We start from the raw sequence: 20,866 nt of genomic DNA on the forward strand, positions 1-20,866 counted from the left end.
TACGATTGCTCTGACTTTCCCATTGCACGAGGGAATACGTAGGCACAAGATACAAACGTCTTGGCGAGCATAATAATAAAAAATATTTTCTTTTTTCTTCATAATAATAAAACCCTAAAAAACATTTTCTTTTATCTTTTCTCGATTAATAAGCTAAAGAACGCAAACAAAAATACTAACACTCAAACACGAAACTAACTAAATGGGTCCCATCGAGTACGATGGAGGTGAGGGGTGCTAATACCTTCCCCTTGCTTAACCGACTCCCGAACCCTAATTTGGTTACGAACGACCATCTTATCCATTTCTTTTTATTTGTGGGTTTTATCGATATTTTCCCTTTCCTTCTTGGAATAAATAAAGTTCGGTGGCGACTCTGTTGTACTTCGAATGCGTGAAAACGCGTCGAGTCACATTTTTACCGCTACAGAACCCAAATTGTGAGTTTTTGTTGTCCCAAGATTACCAATTGATTCACCTTCTCACACTACTCCTATGCAAGAACCACTCGTTCTTCAAAGCTTTTCACTTGATTGGATCCAATTGCGTAAATCTTGTTGAAAACCCCAAAATCCACATTTTGATCTTGGAGTAAAAACCCTCACAGTTTTTTCAATGAACCCCTTATGATTCTCTACCCAGTCCTAGGTTACAATTAACCTAAATTGAACGTTATCAACCAAGACTAGATGGCACCCAAACAATGAATGATTATGTATACTTTGTTTGTGTGTATGCATAGATGAGAGGTTGAAGATGATGAGCAATCTTAGTATGCGTTTATAATTTCATTAAAGAAAGACTTAAAGGAAAAAGAAAGACTTAGAAACTCAATAGAAACATTGATTTGTAGAATTTGCTTCAGTATGTGTCGACAGAAGCAAGTTGTGTTAACACATGATAGTAAATATTGGTGCATGTGTCGACCCGTAGCTTGTTATGAGTAGACACCAAGAAACATAAAGTTTGTGGTTTAAGATGATAACACATGAGTCGACATGAAACACGTATGTGTCGATACATAAAGTGATTTATGCAGCATATCTCGACACAAAAGAAAGGATGAGCTGACACATAAAAACAGAAAACTACATGCTTTAAATCAACAGTGCACGTGCTGACACAAAACACTTAAGTGTAGACACATGCAAGTGATTTTGTGTAAAAAAATGTTTTTTCATGCATTTTTCCAAACGAACCAATCCAAACTTGTTCTAAATGCTTTCTAAGTTCCTAATAGCTTCTAATGTAAGGGTGCACACATATACTCAAATACATAGTTAAATGTACATAAAAGCTAAATCAATAATAGTTTTGACATCATGCAAAACATCTAAAAGACAGATGCATTCACATACTCCCTCTTTTTGATGTTGGTGAAGGTGGAGAAAAACACAAGAAAGGGGAGTTTGAATTGGATTTTGAATAACTTTTCTATTCTTAAAGTTCTTACGCGGAAGCTTAAGGAGCTTTTGTTTAACAAAAGCTTAGCATTTCTCAGAAGTATTAAGCTTTCTTAGAACTTTAAGCCTTACTATAGCTTATGACTAAATGATGATCAAAATATAATAGACAGAATCAAAGACACACAATATATATTGGTTCAATTAAGAATTCTCAAGTTAGTCCAATCCACCCTTCAAAGGTGATTTCGCGTTGAAATCAAGGTCTTAATCCACTATAACCAAATTGATTACAATTGCACGGGCAACCGCCGGTGACTAACAATGCACAAGCAACCGCAAGTGATTAACTACAATGCACAAGCTACCCGCAAGTGACTAACAACTCTACACAAACTACCCGCAAGTGACTAACCCTACACGAGCAACCGCAAGTGAATAACTAACAAGAAATGAGTGGTTCGGTGATCTCAAAGGATATAACATTCATTTACCCCATTAGAGTCATGACCTTCACTCGGTCTTCTAAGAGGATTTCCATAATGACTCACTGCCATTGTCTTATCGAGCTTCTAATCTTCACTCGATCTCTCAAGGTACCATTAACATACAGTTGATAATACTTGTGTTTACATGATTGCTTCTCTTAAGCAGATTGCACAATTAATTAAGCACATATTGTTTAACATAATTTTGAGCAACAACTCTAATGTTAAAACAATTTACATGAAGAATCCTATAACTAAAACACAATCTAAGCAACAACTTTTGTGTTCATTACATTGTTTTACAAAGGTGTATGTGATTGTATGTCGAGTAGCATCTTCTTCATCTTCTTTGTTTTGATCGACTTCTTCATATCAACTTAGGCATTAGCATCAACTAATTGGCCTAGTAGTATTTTGAATTGGCATGAGCTTCAACTTCTCTTTTGACATATGCTTCTTATCATCAATTTCTAAGCATTACCTTATTTGCTCACATGTTTGTTCTTGTTAATCTGTGTTGGTTGAGTTCCATTCAATCCAAACAACAATTAACAACTGCAACGACAACAATCGTTATGGCAGTATAAAAATCGTATGTAATGTTAGCAACTGTGACATTAGTAGCGATACCAATGGCATCAAGAGCTACATCAGATGCATTTTAATCAATAGGTGTGATGTGAACAACATTGGTGTTGCCAATGTTGTCAACCTTTGTTAGATGATTTGGTCTTCTTTTATGGTTCTCAAAAGAGACGTTGAAGGATAAGAAGGTCCTTTTGACTTCCAACAGACAGAATCAAGCATTATTATAGATAGTATTTCCTTTGTCTTGTAGCTTGATACGTTGTGAGTTGGTGGGAGACAACTTCTTTAAAATAGTACTCCCATTTGATTATAGTGTAATTTGTAATGTATTGTTGTACTATTTTCTTATTGACTAAGTTTTTTTTATCTTATCTTAAAATAATGTACATCTGGTTCTGAAGTAGTAAGTTTGGAAGAGATCAATTTATCTTCATCTTTCTGATAATGATTCTGATGTGTAGTCTAGAAACTACTTTGCTATGAAGTGTAGAATCATAGTCAGAGTCTTATTTATCAGAACTGGTAGCAATAGCTCTTTTGAAAAACGATACTCGACTTCTGATCTGGAGTGGTCTTGTGATGTTATATGTTATAGCTTGTCCAGATTTTGTTTCAGAATCCTTTAAGAATTGGAACATTGTTTTCCATATATATATATATATATATATATATATATATATATATATATATATATATATATATATATATATATATATATATATATATATATATATATATATATATATATATATATATATATATATAGGCAACATCCAATTTGAAAACAAGTTCTTTCATTGTTGAAAGCACTTATGATTCTTGGATCTTGGTATATGATATTTTGTTTGGTTAACTTAGTTTTGATCTTCAGTACATCCTTGAGTCCGATCTTCTATTCACGACTTGACCTTTGATGTATTCAGAATCTTTGACTTTGTCTTCAGAATTAAAAGCAACAACTTTTCTGATTAACAAATCTTGACTTCTAAACTTGACGTGAAAGCTCGCTCACTGATTTCTGATCTTGGAGAAGAAGCTCTATCAGAGTTCTTTCTTCTAATTACTCATGACTTTTGAAGCTACAACTTATTTGAGAAGTACACCGTAACTCCACTCATAAAGAACAACCCAATGCTGACAAACTTATATGCACACATGTTGACTTCTCTAAAAATATGTGGTATCATAAAATCCAAATACATAATGTTATGATGACATTTCCACCAATGTGCCTTAATAGTTCAAGAAAAATGTTAGAATTAAAAAAAAAGCTTTTACCACCATTAACGACTTTTTAATTTTGCTAGTCAATAACAATAATTTGGTTACTGAAAAAAATATTATTTTTTTAGATAAAAAACAATTTTCACTTAATGTCTTTGAACTTTATTTAAAAAAAATATAAAAAGGTAAAAATTTATATAAAAATGGTGTAATTATTATAATGGAAACAATTATGATCTCTAATTTAAGATCATTCAAATTGTATATTCCATATTTTTGTAATCAAAAAATAAATAAAGCGTTATGTTGTAAATTATATAAAATACGATATATTGATAGAAACTACTCAAATAAGTTAATTATTTGTATATTAATAATTAAATTATAAAAATAAATGATTAATAAAATTAAAATTTTTTGTAATAATTTTTTCTTACAATTTTATTATTATTCATCAATTTTTGTATATTTCTTAAAATATATTATGTTATTAATTTTATTTTAAAAATATAAAAGATCACAAAATTTAATACTTTTAAAATAAATGTACCAATTAGTCGAATGAGTGTAATTAAATAAATTAAACTTATAGTAAAATTTTGTATTTTCTATTATTTAAGTTGTTTTTTTCTCATTATTTTTTTCTTTAACGGCTCGTTTGTTTCAAAGATTAAAAAAGTTATTTTCTATTTATTTTAAATTAAATAAAATTGTAAATATTTATGGAAATTTTAAATTTTAGTTAAACACTTAAATAAAAATAATATATTTAGAAATAATTATTAAGAAAATAGGATTCCAAAAAATATTATTTAACAAATACATCCTATTCTATTTTCAAAACAATTACATTTTATTACTCCAAACCTCTTTCCTTCTTAATCAATTTAATACTTTAAAAAATTCACCAGCAAGATTATTATCTTAAAAATCACAACATAATGATTATTACATTTTTTAAATAATTTATTTATTTTTACCGCCCACTAAAATTATTTTCAAATTATAGTAGGAGTTTTTTTTTTCTAAAGATACTTATAGTAAGAGTTTAAATTATGTTCTATTCATCTCGATGCAATGTAATAATCACAATTCTTTAAATTATTTAAATAAAAATTGAAGTAATTTCTTTATAAATTTTTTTCTCAACAAATTTCAAAAAATACCAAATTCATCATGTATCTATAAAACGAGATAAATTCTTTGTATTTTTCCTTAAATAATAAGTAAAACGACGCAACCCAATATATTTAGAAAAAAAATGATTTATTTCCATAATTTATTTATCAGCAAACGATGCAACCCAAAACATTTTCCGAACGAAATGAAAAGCATGGGGCGGGAAAACGAAAACACCGCGCCAATGTATTCCCGCTCAACACAAACTACAAAACCCTCTAGGTTCTTTCCAATCTCCATTTTCTATCTTCAATCTCAATCTCAATCTCTGATTCTCATTTCCATTACCATTTCCTTCTTAGTTTCTGAATTCAACAATGCCTTCAGTTTCTTCCAAACGCAGATTCAGATCTCCTGCTTCACCTACTCCGGCCGCCGCTTCTCCGCCATGCCGGAAATCTCCCCGCCATTGCATCGCTGCATCTCCCAATTCTGCTACATCTGTGGCCCGCAAACTCATCACCGATGAGAATCTAATCGAATCGCATGAAACAGTAGCAGTGAAATCCAAATGGAATCCCAAAGGTAAGATTATAATTAATCAATTTAGCAATTAACCAGTCAATTAATTAGTTAATTAATTAGTTAATCAATTAGTTAATTAATTAGTTATCCTTGTTGTATATGTGTGGTGTGGATTGATAGATGGAGAGCAATTGAGGATTGTGAAGGAGGTGTTGCACTTGTCTACTGCACCGTCTACCATAGTGTGTCGTGAGGAGGAGCAAGATGTGGTGTTAGGGTTTTGCAAAGGATCTGTTGAGCATGAAAAGGCCGGGAGTCTTTATATTTGTGGGTGTCCTGGAACAGGAAAATCGCTTTCTATGGAGAAAGTTAAAGTGAATTTACTCAATTGGGCTACAGAGGTATATCTATTTCACTAGTTATTGATTTTGGGTGAATTGAAATTAATTGCATGTTTGGAATTTTGATGAAAATTTGTGGGCATTGATTGTTGGTACAATTAGCGAATGTTATTATGTGATAGTATTGAAGGATATAGATGCAATTAACAAGTGGTTTAATGTGATATAATTAATTGATATTGATTCAATAACAATGCACAATTTTGATATTTTGCCCCTCTGGTAATTGTATATTTAGATTAATCTCTAATGTTTATGGATTCATGATGTAGATGTTGATGGTTGTTTTTTAGTTTAATTATTTTTTGTTTGATTAGATTATGATGGTTTTTTATAATTACAATACCAACACCGGTAGATGATAGTATACCATCCAGTGTAGTTGGGAGAAGAAATACACTCTTAGTAGATCTTTTAAATTGAAATGTTTACTGTATTTTTGTTTCTTCTGTTAATGCAATTTCATTTTCAGGCAGGATTGCCGATGCCGGATGTTTTATCTGTAAATTGTACATCATTGTCAAACACATCTGATATTTTTGCAAAGGTGAGAAATTGGACTGTTTAAGCACATTTTATTGAATGTTGCATGCATTACTTAGTTGACTGACCAATTTGATGATATGGCAGATACTTGGATTGCACAAAACTCTGGGGAAGAAGGGTTCAGGCACAGCCTTGCAGCAACTTCGGAATATGTATTCTCATGAATCGCGTACAAAGAACATGATGTAAGAAACATATTCTTGCCATGGCTTTGATTTAAACATTATATTTTTTCTTTAATGAACTCATGTTAATTGTTTTTGTAATTTGGATGCTAACAATAAGCCACCATTGTATCAGATTGATTGTAGCAGATGAATTAGATTATCTAATAACCAAAGACAGAGCTGTGCTCCATGACCTTTTCATGCTTACCACTTTCCCGTTTTCCAGGTGTATACTGATAGGTAAATTTGTGAAACAAATAGTGTTTTTAATCTTGTTCATGCCCTTTGATTGTGAAACAGTTTGATCTGTTAATGATTATGAATAATTGTGCTTGTTTTTACAGGTGTAGCTAATGCAATTGACCTAGCAGATCGATTTCTTCCAAGGCTTACTGCATTAAATTGTGAGTAAAGTAAATCAAGCCTCATATGAATGATTTTCACTTCTTTTTCAAATAGTTTAGTATCATGTATCAAATGACCCCAAGATTTAAGCTGCCCTCTTCATTTGTAATTGTATATTGATCTCTTTTTAATTATTCTATTTTTCTGTTTCAGGCAAGCCTACTGTTGTAACTTTTCGAGCATACACAAAAGATCAGATCCTTAGAATTCTTAAAGAAAGACTAAATGTAAGTTTACAATTGTGCCATTTTCTCCTTGCAATATTACTACAAGAATATTTTATTAATAGTTTTTTGTCTTGCAATCAGGAACTTCCTTACACTGTCTTCCAACCACAAGCATTAGAACTATGTGCTAGAGTAAGTACATTAACCACTGTCCAAATTACTTCTCAGTCATCATTTATTTTGATTAATAATCTAATGTTACTATAAGGAGCACAAGAAAGGGATATTCTATCTCATCATTAAATAATATTCTTAGAGTCTAATTAGCACTCGACATTGCAGAAAGTTGCCGCAGCTTCTGGAGATATGCGGAATGCTCTTTCCATATGCAGGTCTGTCTTTTGGGTCCTTATTATTTACTGTTTATTGAATAAATCATTGCCCCTATATTTGAAATCCTCTCTATTGCATATAAGCTGAGTGCTTAAACTTTGCATCCTCAGGAAATGAATGTTTTTGATTGTTTTTTCAGGAGTGCAATTGAGATGTTAGAAGCAGAAATTAGAGATTCTGCTTCCAATTTGAATGCCTTAGAAGAGAAATCATCCTCGGAACAAAATCTTCCTACAGCTCTGGATGTTGTGAAAAAACAAGAACTTGATATGGTAAGTTCTTGTTGATTTGTTTCTAGTTTTGCTATGATTGGCCACATTCCCCTGCATTGATTTGCACTAATTCCAAATTGACAACAGTTCAAGGATAAAACTCAGTGATCAATGAGTACAAATTTGCATTTGTCATGTTTCTATGTTTCTAATTTACATGGCTATTATCTCCCATTTTGTAGCTAATAATAGGCCTAATATTTTTAATTCATTGCAGGTAAGGATTGATCATATGGCTCTTGCCTTGTCCAAAACATATAGATCACCGGTGGTGGATACAATACAATCTCTGCCACATCATCAACAGGTAAAGTAATTGCATCCCTGCTAAACAAACATGGAACAAGTCGAATGTAGATTTTTGAAAAATACATGCAGCTATCTATTTTACGTAACTTACTTTCTAAGATGAATTTTTTTTATTTGTTTGCAGATTATACTCTGCTCTACCATGAAACATTTCCGAGGAGCCAAGAAAGACTCAATCCTTGGCGAGGTACGCTTTATCAGCTCTGAAACTGTTTATAGATGGACTAATTTTAATTTTTATATTGGTTACTAAAACTGTAATAATGATACAGTTATATAAATCTTATGCGGCGATATGCAAATCATCACTAATTCCCCCAGCTGGAATTATGGAATTTTCAAACATGTGCAGAGTGTTAAATGACCAGGTATTTAAATTGATTTTATTATGAATTTCTTGATATAATTTTTGCCACTAGATGATCAGTTAATGATGTTTCATAAATTATTACTACAGGGCCTTATAAAACTAGGACAATCCCGAGATGATAAATTGAGAAGAGTGACACCCAAAGTTGACGAAGGAGATATTACTTTTGCATTGCAGGTATAAACTTTCATCACTTGGTTTTTAACCCCCCAAAGATTATTGTGCTTGAGTTGATAGTTATCAATGTTTCTTTGCCACTAATATATTCGTCAAACAGGGGATCCGCTTTTTTCGAAATTGTCTTCAATGATCCTGCTTACTGGTGGTGGCAACAATTTTAGAAGCAAGAGATTTTAGAGGAATTTCCTGCTTACTGGTGGTTGCAACAGTTTCAGAAGCAAGAGATTTTAGAGGAATTTTATTTATTTATTTTAGAGAATAATATAGCAATTGATGTAATCATTAATTATAAACATTAAGATTTCACATTAATAAAGTGATTCTTTTCTCATACTGTACTAGTCTCAAATATGAGTTGAGATTCATTGCAAATATTCAATCCAATGCAGTAATTTAACACCTCAATATGGTTGATTCTTATTAGATTATATTCTTGTTAACAGGTGTTCTTTGGACACAAATCTGGAATTCATTGAATAATGAAGATGAATACAAAATAAAACTCTAACTTAAATACACTTAAAAATATACGTTAATTGTGTTTAACACCCTTGCAAACTGGAATGCATATCATGCAGTCCATGTTTGTTGGCAAGCATGGAAAAAGGGCCCAGGTGAAGGGCTTTTGTGAATGAATATCACAGAATATGTTGACAGATTCCACAAATTTCAAGGTCCTGAGAAAGAGTAATCATTGGGCTTCATGGAGAAAGAGTAACCACTGGGCTTCATAGAATATCTTGACAGAGTATGTTGACAGATTCGGAGTAAGGAATTCCGAGGTCACGGAGAAAAGATTAACCATAAGATAATGGTTATGAATTTCGTTATTTTTTATTTGACAAATGTGCTCTTGCATTAGAGGATCAGAATTATAAAATCATTTCAATTATACCTAAATTTTTTCTATTATTTTCTTCATAAATATTTTCATTTGTTCCATAAAATGCTAAGTTATTTTTTCCAAGAGTTTTAACAATCGCAATGATTCTAAGTAATAAATTTCTCCATTGTTCTCTTTCTCTATTAATTATTTTTTGAACATGTTTGTCAATTGTTTTATGTTTTAATAATCTCATTTCTAAATCAATCCATGAACTCATTGATAATATGCTCATTACTCATCTCATGACTCTAACACTAATATTTCTCCAATCATTACTACCTTCATGTGCTAATTTACTTGTACTTTATCCAAATTTTGGTATTCTCTCTAATTTTGTATTTGCCTCTATCATCCAAGCAAGTCAAATAACCCTTTAACTGAAGAACTCTGATACCACTTTGATGGGAAATTTCATACAAATAACAACTTAAATAGAGTAATATGCAGCAGATAATCATGCTCAATAATTTTCCAAACAATAAATAAACAACCACGAAATAGAGAACCAAGAAACCAGAAAAAACCAAAATTTTTGAGCTACTGTTCGAGCTTCATATCTCTCACTACAAACAACTTTTTACTGATCCAACCGTTCAGATTGAAGTACTGGAACTCACAAAACTTGGCCAAATTTTAACTTGATCCGACGGTGAACGAAGGTGTGGCAACAAACCTAAAAATGCTGCTCAAAATTGTGCGAAATGCTCTTTGTTCTCTTCTCTCTCACTTATTATGTTTTGGTTTCTGTTGCAATTAGCCTTAATTTCTTCACTCTAAAGCGAGACAACTGGGCTTGATAAGTTTGGATTTTTCTCCATATTATTGAAAGCTAAAAAACCCAACACATTTGTAAATAAAGATGAATCAAATGTAATTGAAACTTAAAAAAAAAAACCTACGTAAGGAATAAGAAGAAAACTATCAAGTTGTAGTATTTTTAATTTAACTTTATAATAAAAGAATAAGAAGAAAACCACCATGTATGAGTTATTTTTAATTTCTTTTATTTAATTAAGTAATAGGAGAAAAATATTTTGCTAAGATTTTAAGCCAACTCATTTCATTTTTTATATTAATAATTATTAGTGAATAATTGAGAAATCGTTTTTGAATTAGTAGTAAGAGTTTGGTAATTTGTATGAAAATTATTATTATTATTATTATTATTATTATTATTATTATTATTATTTATTTAATTTTTTTAGCTTTTTTAATTTAATAAGATTTTTTAAATTCAATTAATAATAATTATTAATGGATACTTGTGAGATTGTTTTTGAATTAACAGTTAAATATAATTATTTTTTAAATTGAGAAAAACTTGCATGGATACGAACATAAATAATGAGTGTTAGGAATAACCAATAAGAAAAGAGACAATTTTAAATTTATTTAAAATTTAATTTCTTTATTAATTAGATTCATGGGGTGGTTGTGATTGAGTAGAAGAGAGAGAAAAAATATTTTTATTTTTTAATTAAATAAAAAATTGTGATTGATTGTTTGTATAGCCAAATATTTTTCTTTTAAATTAGTAATGAAAGGTGGTTTTAAATACGTGTCCTATCAATAAATTTCAGTCCTACTTTTTAGTGATTTTTTAAATTAAAATAAGATTGGTAGCGGAGTCTTGCAATCCTTATCAAGTACAAGTAGTGAGGCAGTGTATATATGTTGGTTTAGTTACTGTAGATTCTAATCGAGAGACATGAGATCTCCCAAACATATGAGAACAAATCCTAACATCTTCTCTTCCGCCGAACTTCCTTTTGATGTGATTTCAGAAATACTAGGTAGGTTATCGGTGAAGTCCCTTCTCCAATTCCGATGCGTCTCCAAATCATGGAAGTCACTCATCTCTGATCCACAATTTGCTAAAAAGCACCTTAACTTGTCCACCACGCGCCGCCTCCTCCGTGTAAGCTACGACAGTCCCTCGCACAGGTTTATTTTAAATTCTTACTCCCTCCAATCCGTTTTCACAGATACAAACTATAACCTCACTCGATTCCAGTTTCCCCTCGATGTTATTTCTGAACGCTACTCCCATCACCTTGTTGGCTCTTGTGACGGAATTCTCTGTGTTGCCAATTATCGCATTTCCCCGGATTATAAACGTTTCGTTGTACTGTGGAATCCTTCTATTAGAAAATATAAGGAATTGCCCCATTTTGAAAACCCAGCTGAGCTCTATCGCCTTCGGCTTCGTATGACATATGGCTTCGGCTATGATCATGTTTCTCATGATTACAAACTGCTTGTTCTTTACAGCTGCCTCACTGAACACACAACCAGAGCAAAGGTTTATACTTTGAAGACTGATTCTTGGAGAACCATTCAACCGTTCCCTTCAGATTTTGGTACTCTCCCTGATTATCCACAGGGAAGATATGGAAAATATGTAAGCAGTACAGTTAATTGGATGACCTGTCAACGCTGGATTGTTTCTTTTGATTTAGTCAACGAGTCTTATAGAAAGATTTTGCCTCCTCGACAACAAAGAGAACCTATATATTTGGGTTTGAGTGTGTTGAGGGATTGGTTATGCATAATTTCGGATCATGATGTTTGGGTCATGAAGGAATATGGAATTCGAGACTCTTGGACTAAATTGTTCAATGTTACTCACTTGCTAGATCCTCCATCTAATTCTTTTCGCTTGACAAATGTAATCTTTCAAGACGATCAAGTGCTGCTCGTGTTTAAACATTTTTTGGGTAGTATGTCGTTGATTGTTTACAATTTCAAGAATGATACTTCTAAAGTTAGTTCAATGTTGAAAGACATCTCAGAAGATTGTGTTGAGAGTTTGATATCACCTTGGTCTTAATGCTAGAATTATTTTTGAAGTAGATCAAGATCAAATGCTGCAATGCTGCTGTTGCTGTTTCAGGAGACTTCAAGAAAGAAATTTAGTGTTGAAAGTTTGTTACTTTATTTTTATTATTCTTTATTTTTAACTGAAATTAGTGATTTTTTTTCATATATGTATTTTAGTTTCTTTGTTATGGTAACTTAATACTAATTCTTAACTTTTTATTGTGATATTTTGTTTTGAATTGAACAATTGAATTTTCTAGCAATACATTTTATATAGAATCTCTTGTATTTTTATTGACGTACCGTGCTTTGATTTTTCTAATTCTTTACAACTACTGCTATTGCAATTTCTGCTGTTTCATTCTTAACATCATATTTACTTGACAGCAACACCAATAAACTCTGATAAATTGAGGCAGGATGAGGCGCTATAGTGTTATGCAAATGAATTAAAATACAGGTGATGAAAAGGAGTACGAATGCATACATCATGTATTAGACTTATGTTGTTCTGCCTCCTTCATTTAACTGTCTTGAGATGATAATATATGGGCTAAAGGCATTTGTGTATTATGGGATTGTTGCCAGGAAGTTTTGGGAAGACACAATCGCTAACCGTTGCATCAGATTCAATTGAAGTTGTTCATACTGGTGCGGCTTTGCATTGGTGGCCATCTCCCTCCAATACTGTAAGTTACACATCTTTTTTGATGAAATTTAGGGTAAACTTTTTATCACCTACATGTTGATACTAGTCATGTATTGAGTAACCACTTGGTTGGAAATTCAGTTGTTATTTTCTGTTTTTGAATCCTTTTTTCAAACTGCATGTTAACCTAAGGGAGAGGTTAGTGGACCTTGGAGATGAATCCACTTAGTTTTTAACATTTAATATGGTCACACTTTGTGATCCTTAACCTTTACTCTCAAGTTTCTAACCCAAACTTACTTTCACTCATAAATTAGCTCCTTATCTCATATCACATGCATGCTGGAACTTATTTCATGCTAACTTTCTTTGAAATCTGTTAAAACAGAGCCCCAAGTTTATTCACTGCACTTAATTGATTTATTTATCACATAACTCTATATTTTCAATGTCAAAAATAATATGATGCATCATTTTTAGATTTTGTATTTTGTAGTTCATGCACCATTTTCAGATTTTGTATTTTGTAGTTCATGCACCATTTTCTTTGCTTTATAAAAAAAAGTCATATTTAGTCACCAAGACTCTTAATTTAATTTAATGTTCCGTTTTAGTTTTTTAATTAAAAAATATTACAAGTTAGTCCCTTAATTTCACTTCGGTTATTTTATTTGTTACATTCCGTTAATTTCTGACAAAAAAATAATATTAAGTTCTGGTGACGTGAATGTACAACAAAACTCAAAGTCTAAATATGATTAAATATTTTTACAATATTTATAACCGTAACCCCTTCTCCCTTTCTATAATTAATATTTCCTAAGTTACATCTAATTTAGTGCCTAATCAATTGAGCCACCCATGCCATTAGAAGCTCGAGCAAATTGAGTTCACAATCTACCTAATCTCCGAGAGCTTTAACATATTCTTTATTTAGTTTAGAGCAACATTCATCAATAACTTTACTTGTAGTACTGAATGTGAATTTAGAAGGAGCTTTAACATATTCTTTATTTAGTTTAGAGCAACATTCATCAATAACTTTATTTGTAGTACTGAATGTGAATTTAGAAGCTATAGTCAAAGATTAGAATAACTAGTATATCAACAACCATCTTAAACAATATTTTATATTTCATAATGTTGTTCCATTTTATGGATGTTAATACTAGGGGTATAAAAACGGGCTTGATCCGTTGGACATGTCCCTTTGCTCACACTTTAGTGTGAGGCGTACCAAGGTTTTAGGCCTGCATCCTCAACTATGACTGCCCGCCCCATTTTCTTGCGGACTTTCATGGGGCAGGCTCTTAAACGGGGAAGACATGCTCGTTTGCCACCCCTAATTAATACCTTCATCAAAATAATTTTACAATTATAATTATATTGTAATTAGAGGAATGCCTTATTCTTGAATAATGCTTAGAATTTCATCAAATTCAATTCTGACAGTTGCGACAGTTGCAACATACTCATCATATAATTCTTTCAATGAACACATGTCCCACATGTCCTTCTTTATTTTTTCAATAAAACTTCTTTAAATTTACATATCTTGGGAAAACATATACGCTCCGAATGAAATTTGCACATAGAATTCAAAACACTAGTTACAACTATCAACATATTACACTCCCCCAGTATTTGCAAAACTATATTTTTATTGGATCCACCATTTTTCTCATGAAGAGATCTTCATCTTCACCGTCCTTATCAAGTATCTCTTTTACCTTTCAAATTTCTGATAGATACAAATTTACAGTCAGATATTCATTACCTACATCTACATTTAAAATGGTAGTTGTAGTAAACAATAATAAAATAATAAAGTAAAAAAAATAAGAAAAATAGTAATTGTAGTAAACAATAGTAAAATAATAAAGTGAATAAAAATAAAAATAAATATTTGATAAACTACATGAGATCACATGATTAAATACTTATAGAAGTTTACAAATTTTTTCAACTTTATTTCATTATGTAAGTGAAAGGGCATAATCATAACGAGTCTCTTTTTTATAGTCTACAAATGAAATCTAAAAGTTCAAAATAGTTGGCAACATATTAAAGGTTGAATTCTATTTTGTTGGAGAATCAACAATGAGTTTCCTTTCTTTCAAACTTTTCTCCTCGACCACATCACAAAATGTCTTTAGTTTTGCATTATTGTGGTCAACATATTTGACACTTTTACAAATATTAAAAAGATGTCCTTAAATTTACTAAGATCGTCATGGACCAACAAATTCAATACATAGACACAACATCTTACATGATACAAAGAGCCATCAAGGATTAACTTAGAGATAAATTATCTTTGAGGCATCTTAAGCATGATTCATTATAAGAAGCATTATCAATGGATACTGAAAATAATTTATTTTGAATCTCAAAGTTTTCAAACATTTATAAATAGAATCAGCCACATCAATACCACGCCTTGGTGCACGCACTTCCACAAAAATCAAAACTCTTTTTTAAAGATTTCATCATGCATCAATGAAATATCCTATGATAACTAGGAGGGAAAAACGGGCATGACTGGCCCATTTAGGCCTGCTCCATAAAAAAAGGGGCAGGATGGAGTAGACATCCTTAGGTGTGACATGCAGATGACACCTAGTCATTATGTAATATTTGCGAGCAATTTCGAAAAAATAGGTGGAATAATGAGAAAAAATAAAGCAAATAGGTGGAAAAAGAGAAAAATCTTCAAAGGAGAAAAAATGGGGACTTCGTAAAAAATTGAAGAAAAAGTAAGAAAAGAGAAGAATTTACCACTACTTTTCTCGCGACTGCGATGCTCTCATCGTGGGCGTGATGAAGGAACATCGTGATCGCGATGACACGCTTTTCTGACACATTTATTTTGCAACTTTAAATAGAGAAAGTGGAATTTTTTTAGGGTTCCGTATTTAGAGAGAAAGTGACACCAAGAGCTTTTGTAAATGAGTTTGGAGAGCATTGGAGCCATTGGAGAACTTATTTCCATTGATTTTGATGAATACTTCCTATCAAGTCAGGGTAATTTTCACTGAGTAGCTAAGTTATTTTAGATTAGGTCTTTTGAGAAGAACCTAATTGTACTTTGTTGGATTATATGACTGTTTGAGATTATTTGAATGCTTTTATGTTATTATCATTTTGTAATTGTTCGTATTCTTAATGATGTTTGTGTGTTGACGAATGCATAAATTTATTTTAAATGTGTATGGATTATTGACCATATGTCTACCGATCTGAATTAGGGCAATTATTTAACTTAGTAATTAAATGGAAATAGGTAATTATAAGTTGTGGCGTTTGAATTAACAAACATAGAGACACCTAGTTTAACTTTGAATTGGTCTAAGGAATTAGGAATTATTCTCTATATTAGTGAGTTGTACACCGAGAAATTGGGTACAAAAGTCTTGTTTAGGGGCGGCAGAGTGGGTGGCCCGCTCTGTTTAGGCCATTCCTGTTTAAGCCTGTCCAAAGGTAGGGCGAGACGGGACAAACTAACTTAGACATCTGAGCTCAAAAGTCTTGTCTGCCTTGTTTATTAACGAGTTGACGAGTTGGTGAGCCAGTCCGCTAATATTTTCTTATAGTTTGATTTACTGTATAATTTATTTTTTTAAATTATAATCAAAGAGACCGTCCAAAAATATTTTTTAATAACGCATAATAGAACACGCCGAAAAAATAATATGCTAATTCTTGATTTCATTCGTGTCTTATTTGAGTTCTATCAACAGGCGACCACAACATCAATGAATATAGTAACTTGAAATAAGACATCATACACAGCTTGTTCATACAATGATCAACTGCATAAAGCATGGTATAATGACTACTAAGTGGGTTGTATGACCATGCTTGTTGCAAGATGAATGTAGTGTGTGTTGTAATAATTGCATGTGATTGCCAATTAATTGTGAGCATTTGTCACTTAAAGCAGTTGATGTGTAAATGTACTTACGAATCTTGTACGAAATGTTAAGTGCTTTATATGTTAACGATAATTATTTTCATTGGTTCGAGACTAGTTTGGGTTAAAATCTCCGTTCTTCTTGGTCAACTTATTCAAAACCTTGGTTCGATTTGTGAGTTCATGCTGGTTCAAAAGCTCTCCTTGGTTCAAGACAAGTCTTTGTAAAATCTCGGTGTATCTTGGGGATTAACTGCTTTAAGTTGCTGTTTGGAAATAAGACTAACAACTTCAATCCTCTGTTTGGAAGGAAGACTAACAACTTCTCTCAAGTGTTTGCTGTTTGGTTGAAAGTTTGTCTAAAACTTCAATTTTTCTAGTATAAGGTAGTTTGAGAGTTCAACCTACTAAAAATTCTAAATATTTACTAGATACTATCAAGGTCAAATTGGGGAAAAAACTAATTCTTGTTGATTTAACTTGTATAACTCTCTGGTATATTCTCTCTTCTCTTAACTTTTACTTTCCGCAATTTAAAATTATGCTAGTAAATTATAAAACATTTTAAAAATGTTTTTTTTCTGAAAATATGTGAAAATTTTCAAACTACCATTTTTATGAAACACTTAATTCACCCCTCTTGTGTGTGGAGCCACATGTCCAATAGAGTGAAACTTTTGGAATGACATGAAGCATCATTGATCACACGCGCGCGCGCACACACACACAAGGCTAAGTTATAGCGACGAACAATTTGTGCCAATTTTTGGATGCATTCCTTTGAGAAAAAATTTAGACTACATGAAATATGCGCTAAAGTAAGAGACGAAGGAAGTATGTTTTTCTGATATTATATGTTGGATCACCTGAGTTTATGTAATGATTCAAGTTTGGGGGGACGGGTGTGATATCTCACTATTTGTGAGAGATCCAGGCCCTTATTACATGACTTTATTTTGTGATTTGAAAGCTTTATTAGGTTAATCTCAGTAGATTTTTTTTAAGATCATTTTGTATAGAGCATAATAGTTGTTATCTTTTGTGGGTTTTATGTGTTTTTCATTTATGTATGGTTGCTCTATGATTAGTTCTGGAAGGACATAATAGGAGTATCAATTCAACCTCACATCCCAGCAGTCCTTAGAGCCAAAAGATGGTGTAAGGAGCGAAGTTCCTTTGCATTAGGAAAAACGTGGCAACAATGTGGAGAATGGAGTGCAAGTGAGCAGGAAAACTGAATGGATAAGATCAAACACTCCAGGACCAGATTCTGCAAATGTTGTTGCACACTAAATTACGCGTGCTGCTTGTCAAATTATTTTTGTAGCATATATGCCACAACACCTATTGCCCCCTTCACGTTAGAGTTTTACTACTTGATACGGATTATAGGGAAATGAGAAGGAATATGTTGATTGTTAGAATAAGAATTGTTCTGATCAATATTCTTAGTTTTGATGATAACAATGTATATGAATTTTGTATAAGATAATGTGGTACTCTAATCCTATGCAATTTCCATTTCAGGAAATATATAAAGAGTATGCACAAAATCAACGCAAGAAGCACTGACTCAGAAGGTTCAGCATGCAACATCAGAACATGCTCTGGCAAGACATCAGAAGATGGTCAAGCAGAATCAGAACATGGTCTATTGAAGCATCAGAAGAACTTGAGATCAGAAGCAGAAGCACTGAAGTTCTCATGGTATCACGCTAGAAGCACTTCAAGATCAGAAGACAAGAAGATGCTCTGCACCAAGCTGCTATGACTCTGATATATTCAAACGTTGTATCTACAAAGGTCAGATCAGAAGCAAGTACAAGATGGCAGGCTACGCTGACTGACAAAAGGAACGTTAGAAGCTATTAAAGGCAAAGTCAGTTAAAGCAGGAAAAGCAAGGCTCGAGGTAGTTGACAAAAGAGTGAAACATTGAATGCAATGCTGTACGGATCACGCAACGCATTAAATGCTCCCAACGGTCATCTTCTCAAACGCCTATATATAGAAGTTCTGATGAGAAGCTGAAAACAACACTTTGCGCTAACATACAGAAACGCTGTCAAATTCAAAAGCTCTCAAACTTCATCTTCAACCTCACTTCATTACTGTTGTAATATCTTAGTGAGATTAAGCTTAAACTTTAAGAGAAATATCACAGTTGTGATTATAGCTTTTAAGAAGCATTGTATAACTCTTGTAAGAATTTGTTTACATTCATTTGTAAAGATCTAGAGGAGATCAAGTTGTGATCGGATTCTCTAGAAAGTCTTAGAGGGTATCTAAGCAGTGTGTTCCTAGAGTGATCAGGTTGTGATCAGAATACTCTAGAAGACTTAGAGGGTATCTAAGTGGAAAACCATTGTAATCAAGATTGATTAGTGGATTAAATCCTCAGGTGAGGTAAATCACTCTAAGGGGGTGGACTGGAGTAGTTTCGTTAACAACGAACCAGGATAAAAGTATTGTGTTCATTGTTTTTATCTTAAGAGTTTTTAAAGTCACACTTATTCAAACCCCCCCCCCTTTCTAAGTGTTTTTCTATCCTTCAGTTGGCATCAGAGCGTCGGTTCTAAGGTGCAAGCACTTAACCGTGTTTAGAAAAGATTCAGGAAGAGAAAAACGCTAAGTCAAGATGGTTGAAACTCCAACACCTACATCTACATCTGGCTCTACTGAGCAATACAATAGAAATGGTAACAATGGCTACACTAGACCACCAGTATTCGATGGTGAAAACTTTGAATATTGGAAAGATAAACTCGAAAGTTACTTTCTTGGTTTAGATGGTGACTTATGGGATCTTCTGGTGGATGGTTACAAACATCCAGTGAAAGCTAGTGGTGTAAAGCTCTCAAGACAAGAGATGAGTGATGATCAAAAGAAGCAATTCAAAAATCATCACAAGTGTAGGACTGTTTTGCTGAATGCTATCTCTCATGCTGAATATGAGAAGATATCTAACAGGGAAACTGCCTATGATATATATGAGTCACTGAAAATGACTCATGAAGGAAATGCCCAAGTCAAGGAGACCAAAGCTCTTGCCTTGATCCAGAAATATGAAGCCTTCAAGATGGAGGATGATGAAAACATTGAGAAAATGTTCTCAAGATTTCAAATGCTAACTGCTGGATTAAGAGTTCTTGACAAGGGATACACCAAGGCTGATCATGTCAAGAAGTTCATCAGAAGCTTGCCAAGAAGATGGGGTCCAATGGTGGCTGCTTTCAAAATTGCCAAGAATCTGAATGAAGTTTCTATTGAAGAATTGATCAGTGCCCCGAGGAGTCATGAAATAGAGCTGGATGCTAATGAACCTCAGAAGAAAGGTAAGTCTATTGCATTAAAATCTAATTATAAAAAATGTACTAACGCTTTTCAGGCTGAAGAAGAAGATTCTGAAGAATCAGAATTAGAAGAAGAAGATGAACTGTCCATGATCTCCAGAAGGGTAAACCAACTATGGAAAAGCAAGCATAGGAAGTTCAAGAACTTCAAAAGTTCTAAGAAGCTTGAACGAGGAGAATCTTCTGGAAGCAGAAGATCTGACAAGAAGAAGGTCACATGCTATGAATGCAATGAGCCTGGTCACTACAAGAATGAGTGTCCAAAACTTCAGAAGGAGAATGCCAAGAAGAAGTTTCATAAGAAGAAAGGTCTTATGGCAATATGGGATGATTCAAATTCAGAATCAGAATCAGACTCTGAAGGCGAGCAGGCAAACATTGCACTGATGGTCACAGTTGATGATGGATCAGAATCTACATCAGAATCAGATTCTGAAGAGGTATTTTCTGAACTATCTAGAGAAAAGTTAGTTTCCAGTTTAACAGAACTTCTGGAACTCAAGGCTCATCTTAGTATCAAATACAAAAAGCTGAAAAAGATATTTGATTCTTAAACTAAGAAGCTGGAAGTGGAAAATTTTGAACTGAAGGAAAAAGTTTTAAAATTATCCAAAGATATTGGATCTCCTTCTGACTCAGAAAAATCCATTCCCAGTCTCAATCATATTCTGAAAGAATATGACTCGAGCT

At 32.6% G+C, this 20,866-nt stretch overlaps 2 protein-coding genes across 6 annotated transcripts; both read left to right on the top strand.

Annotated features, from left to right (window-relative positions):
* The first annotated feature begins 5,058 nt into the window (after window positions 1-5,058).
* Window positions 5,059-8,951, top strand: LOC131656398 (cell division control protein 6 homolog B-like). Its single transcript, XM_058926127.1, has 15 exons — window positions 5,059-5,407; window positions 5,528-5,748; window positions 6,221-6,295; window positions 6,379-6,479; window positions 6,595-6,701; window positions 6,806-6,865; window positions 7,020-7,093; window positions 7,175-7,225; window positions 7,376-7,425; window positions 7,566-7,698; window positions 7,916-8,005; window positions 8,132-8,194; window positions 8,280-8,375; window positions 8,465-8,554; window positions 8,655-8,951. Exons 1-15 carry the CDS (start codon window positions 5,200-5,202, stop codon window positions 8,685-8,687), a joined length of 1,452 nt encoding a protein of 483 aa, XP_058782110.1. The 5' UTR covers window positions 5,059-5,199; the 3' UTR covers window positions 8,688-8,951.
* A 2,147-nt stretch (window positions 8,952-11,098) lies between these two features.
* Window positions 11,099-19,309, top strand: LOC131662210 (F-box/kelch-repeat protein At3g23880-like). Of its 5 annotated transcripts, none has more exons than XR_009301431.1 (3): window positions 11,099-12,367; window positions 12,651-12,723; window positions 12,852-19,309. XR_009301431.1 is itself a non-coding variant. In XM_058931928.1 (3 exons), the coding sequence occupies exons 1-2, from the start codon at window positions 11,152-11,154 to the stop codon at window positions 12,695-12,697; spliced, it is 1,056 nt and encodes a 351-aa protein (XP_058787911.1). In that variant the 5' UTR covers window positions 11,099-11,151; the 3' UTR covers window positions 12,698-12,723; window positions 12,852-19,309. The 5 variants fall into 5 exon arrangements, 2 of the variants coding, with proteins under 2 accessions (XP_058787911.1, XP_058787910.1); XM_058931928.1 differs by having other exon boundaries at window positions 11,099-12,160; XR_009301429.1 differs by having other exon boundaries at window positions 11,099-12,723.
* Window positions 19,310-20,866: the final 1,557 nt, after the last annotated feature.

Source organism: Vicia villosa, linkage group LG3, assembly GCF_029867415.1.
Source record: "Vicia villosa cultivar HV-30 ecotype Madison, WI linkage group LG3, Vvil1.0, whole genome shotgun sequence".
NCBI lineage: Eukaryota > Viridiplantae > Streptophyta > Magnoliopsida > Fabales > Fabaceae > Vicia > Vicia villosa.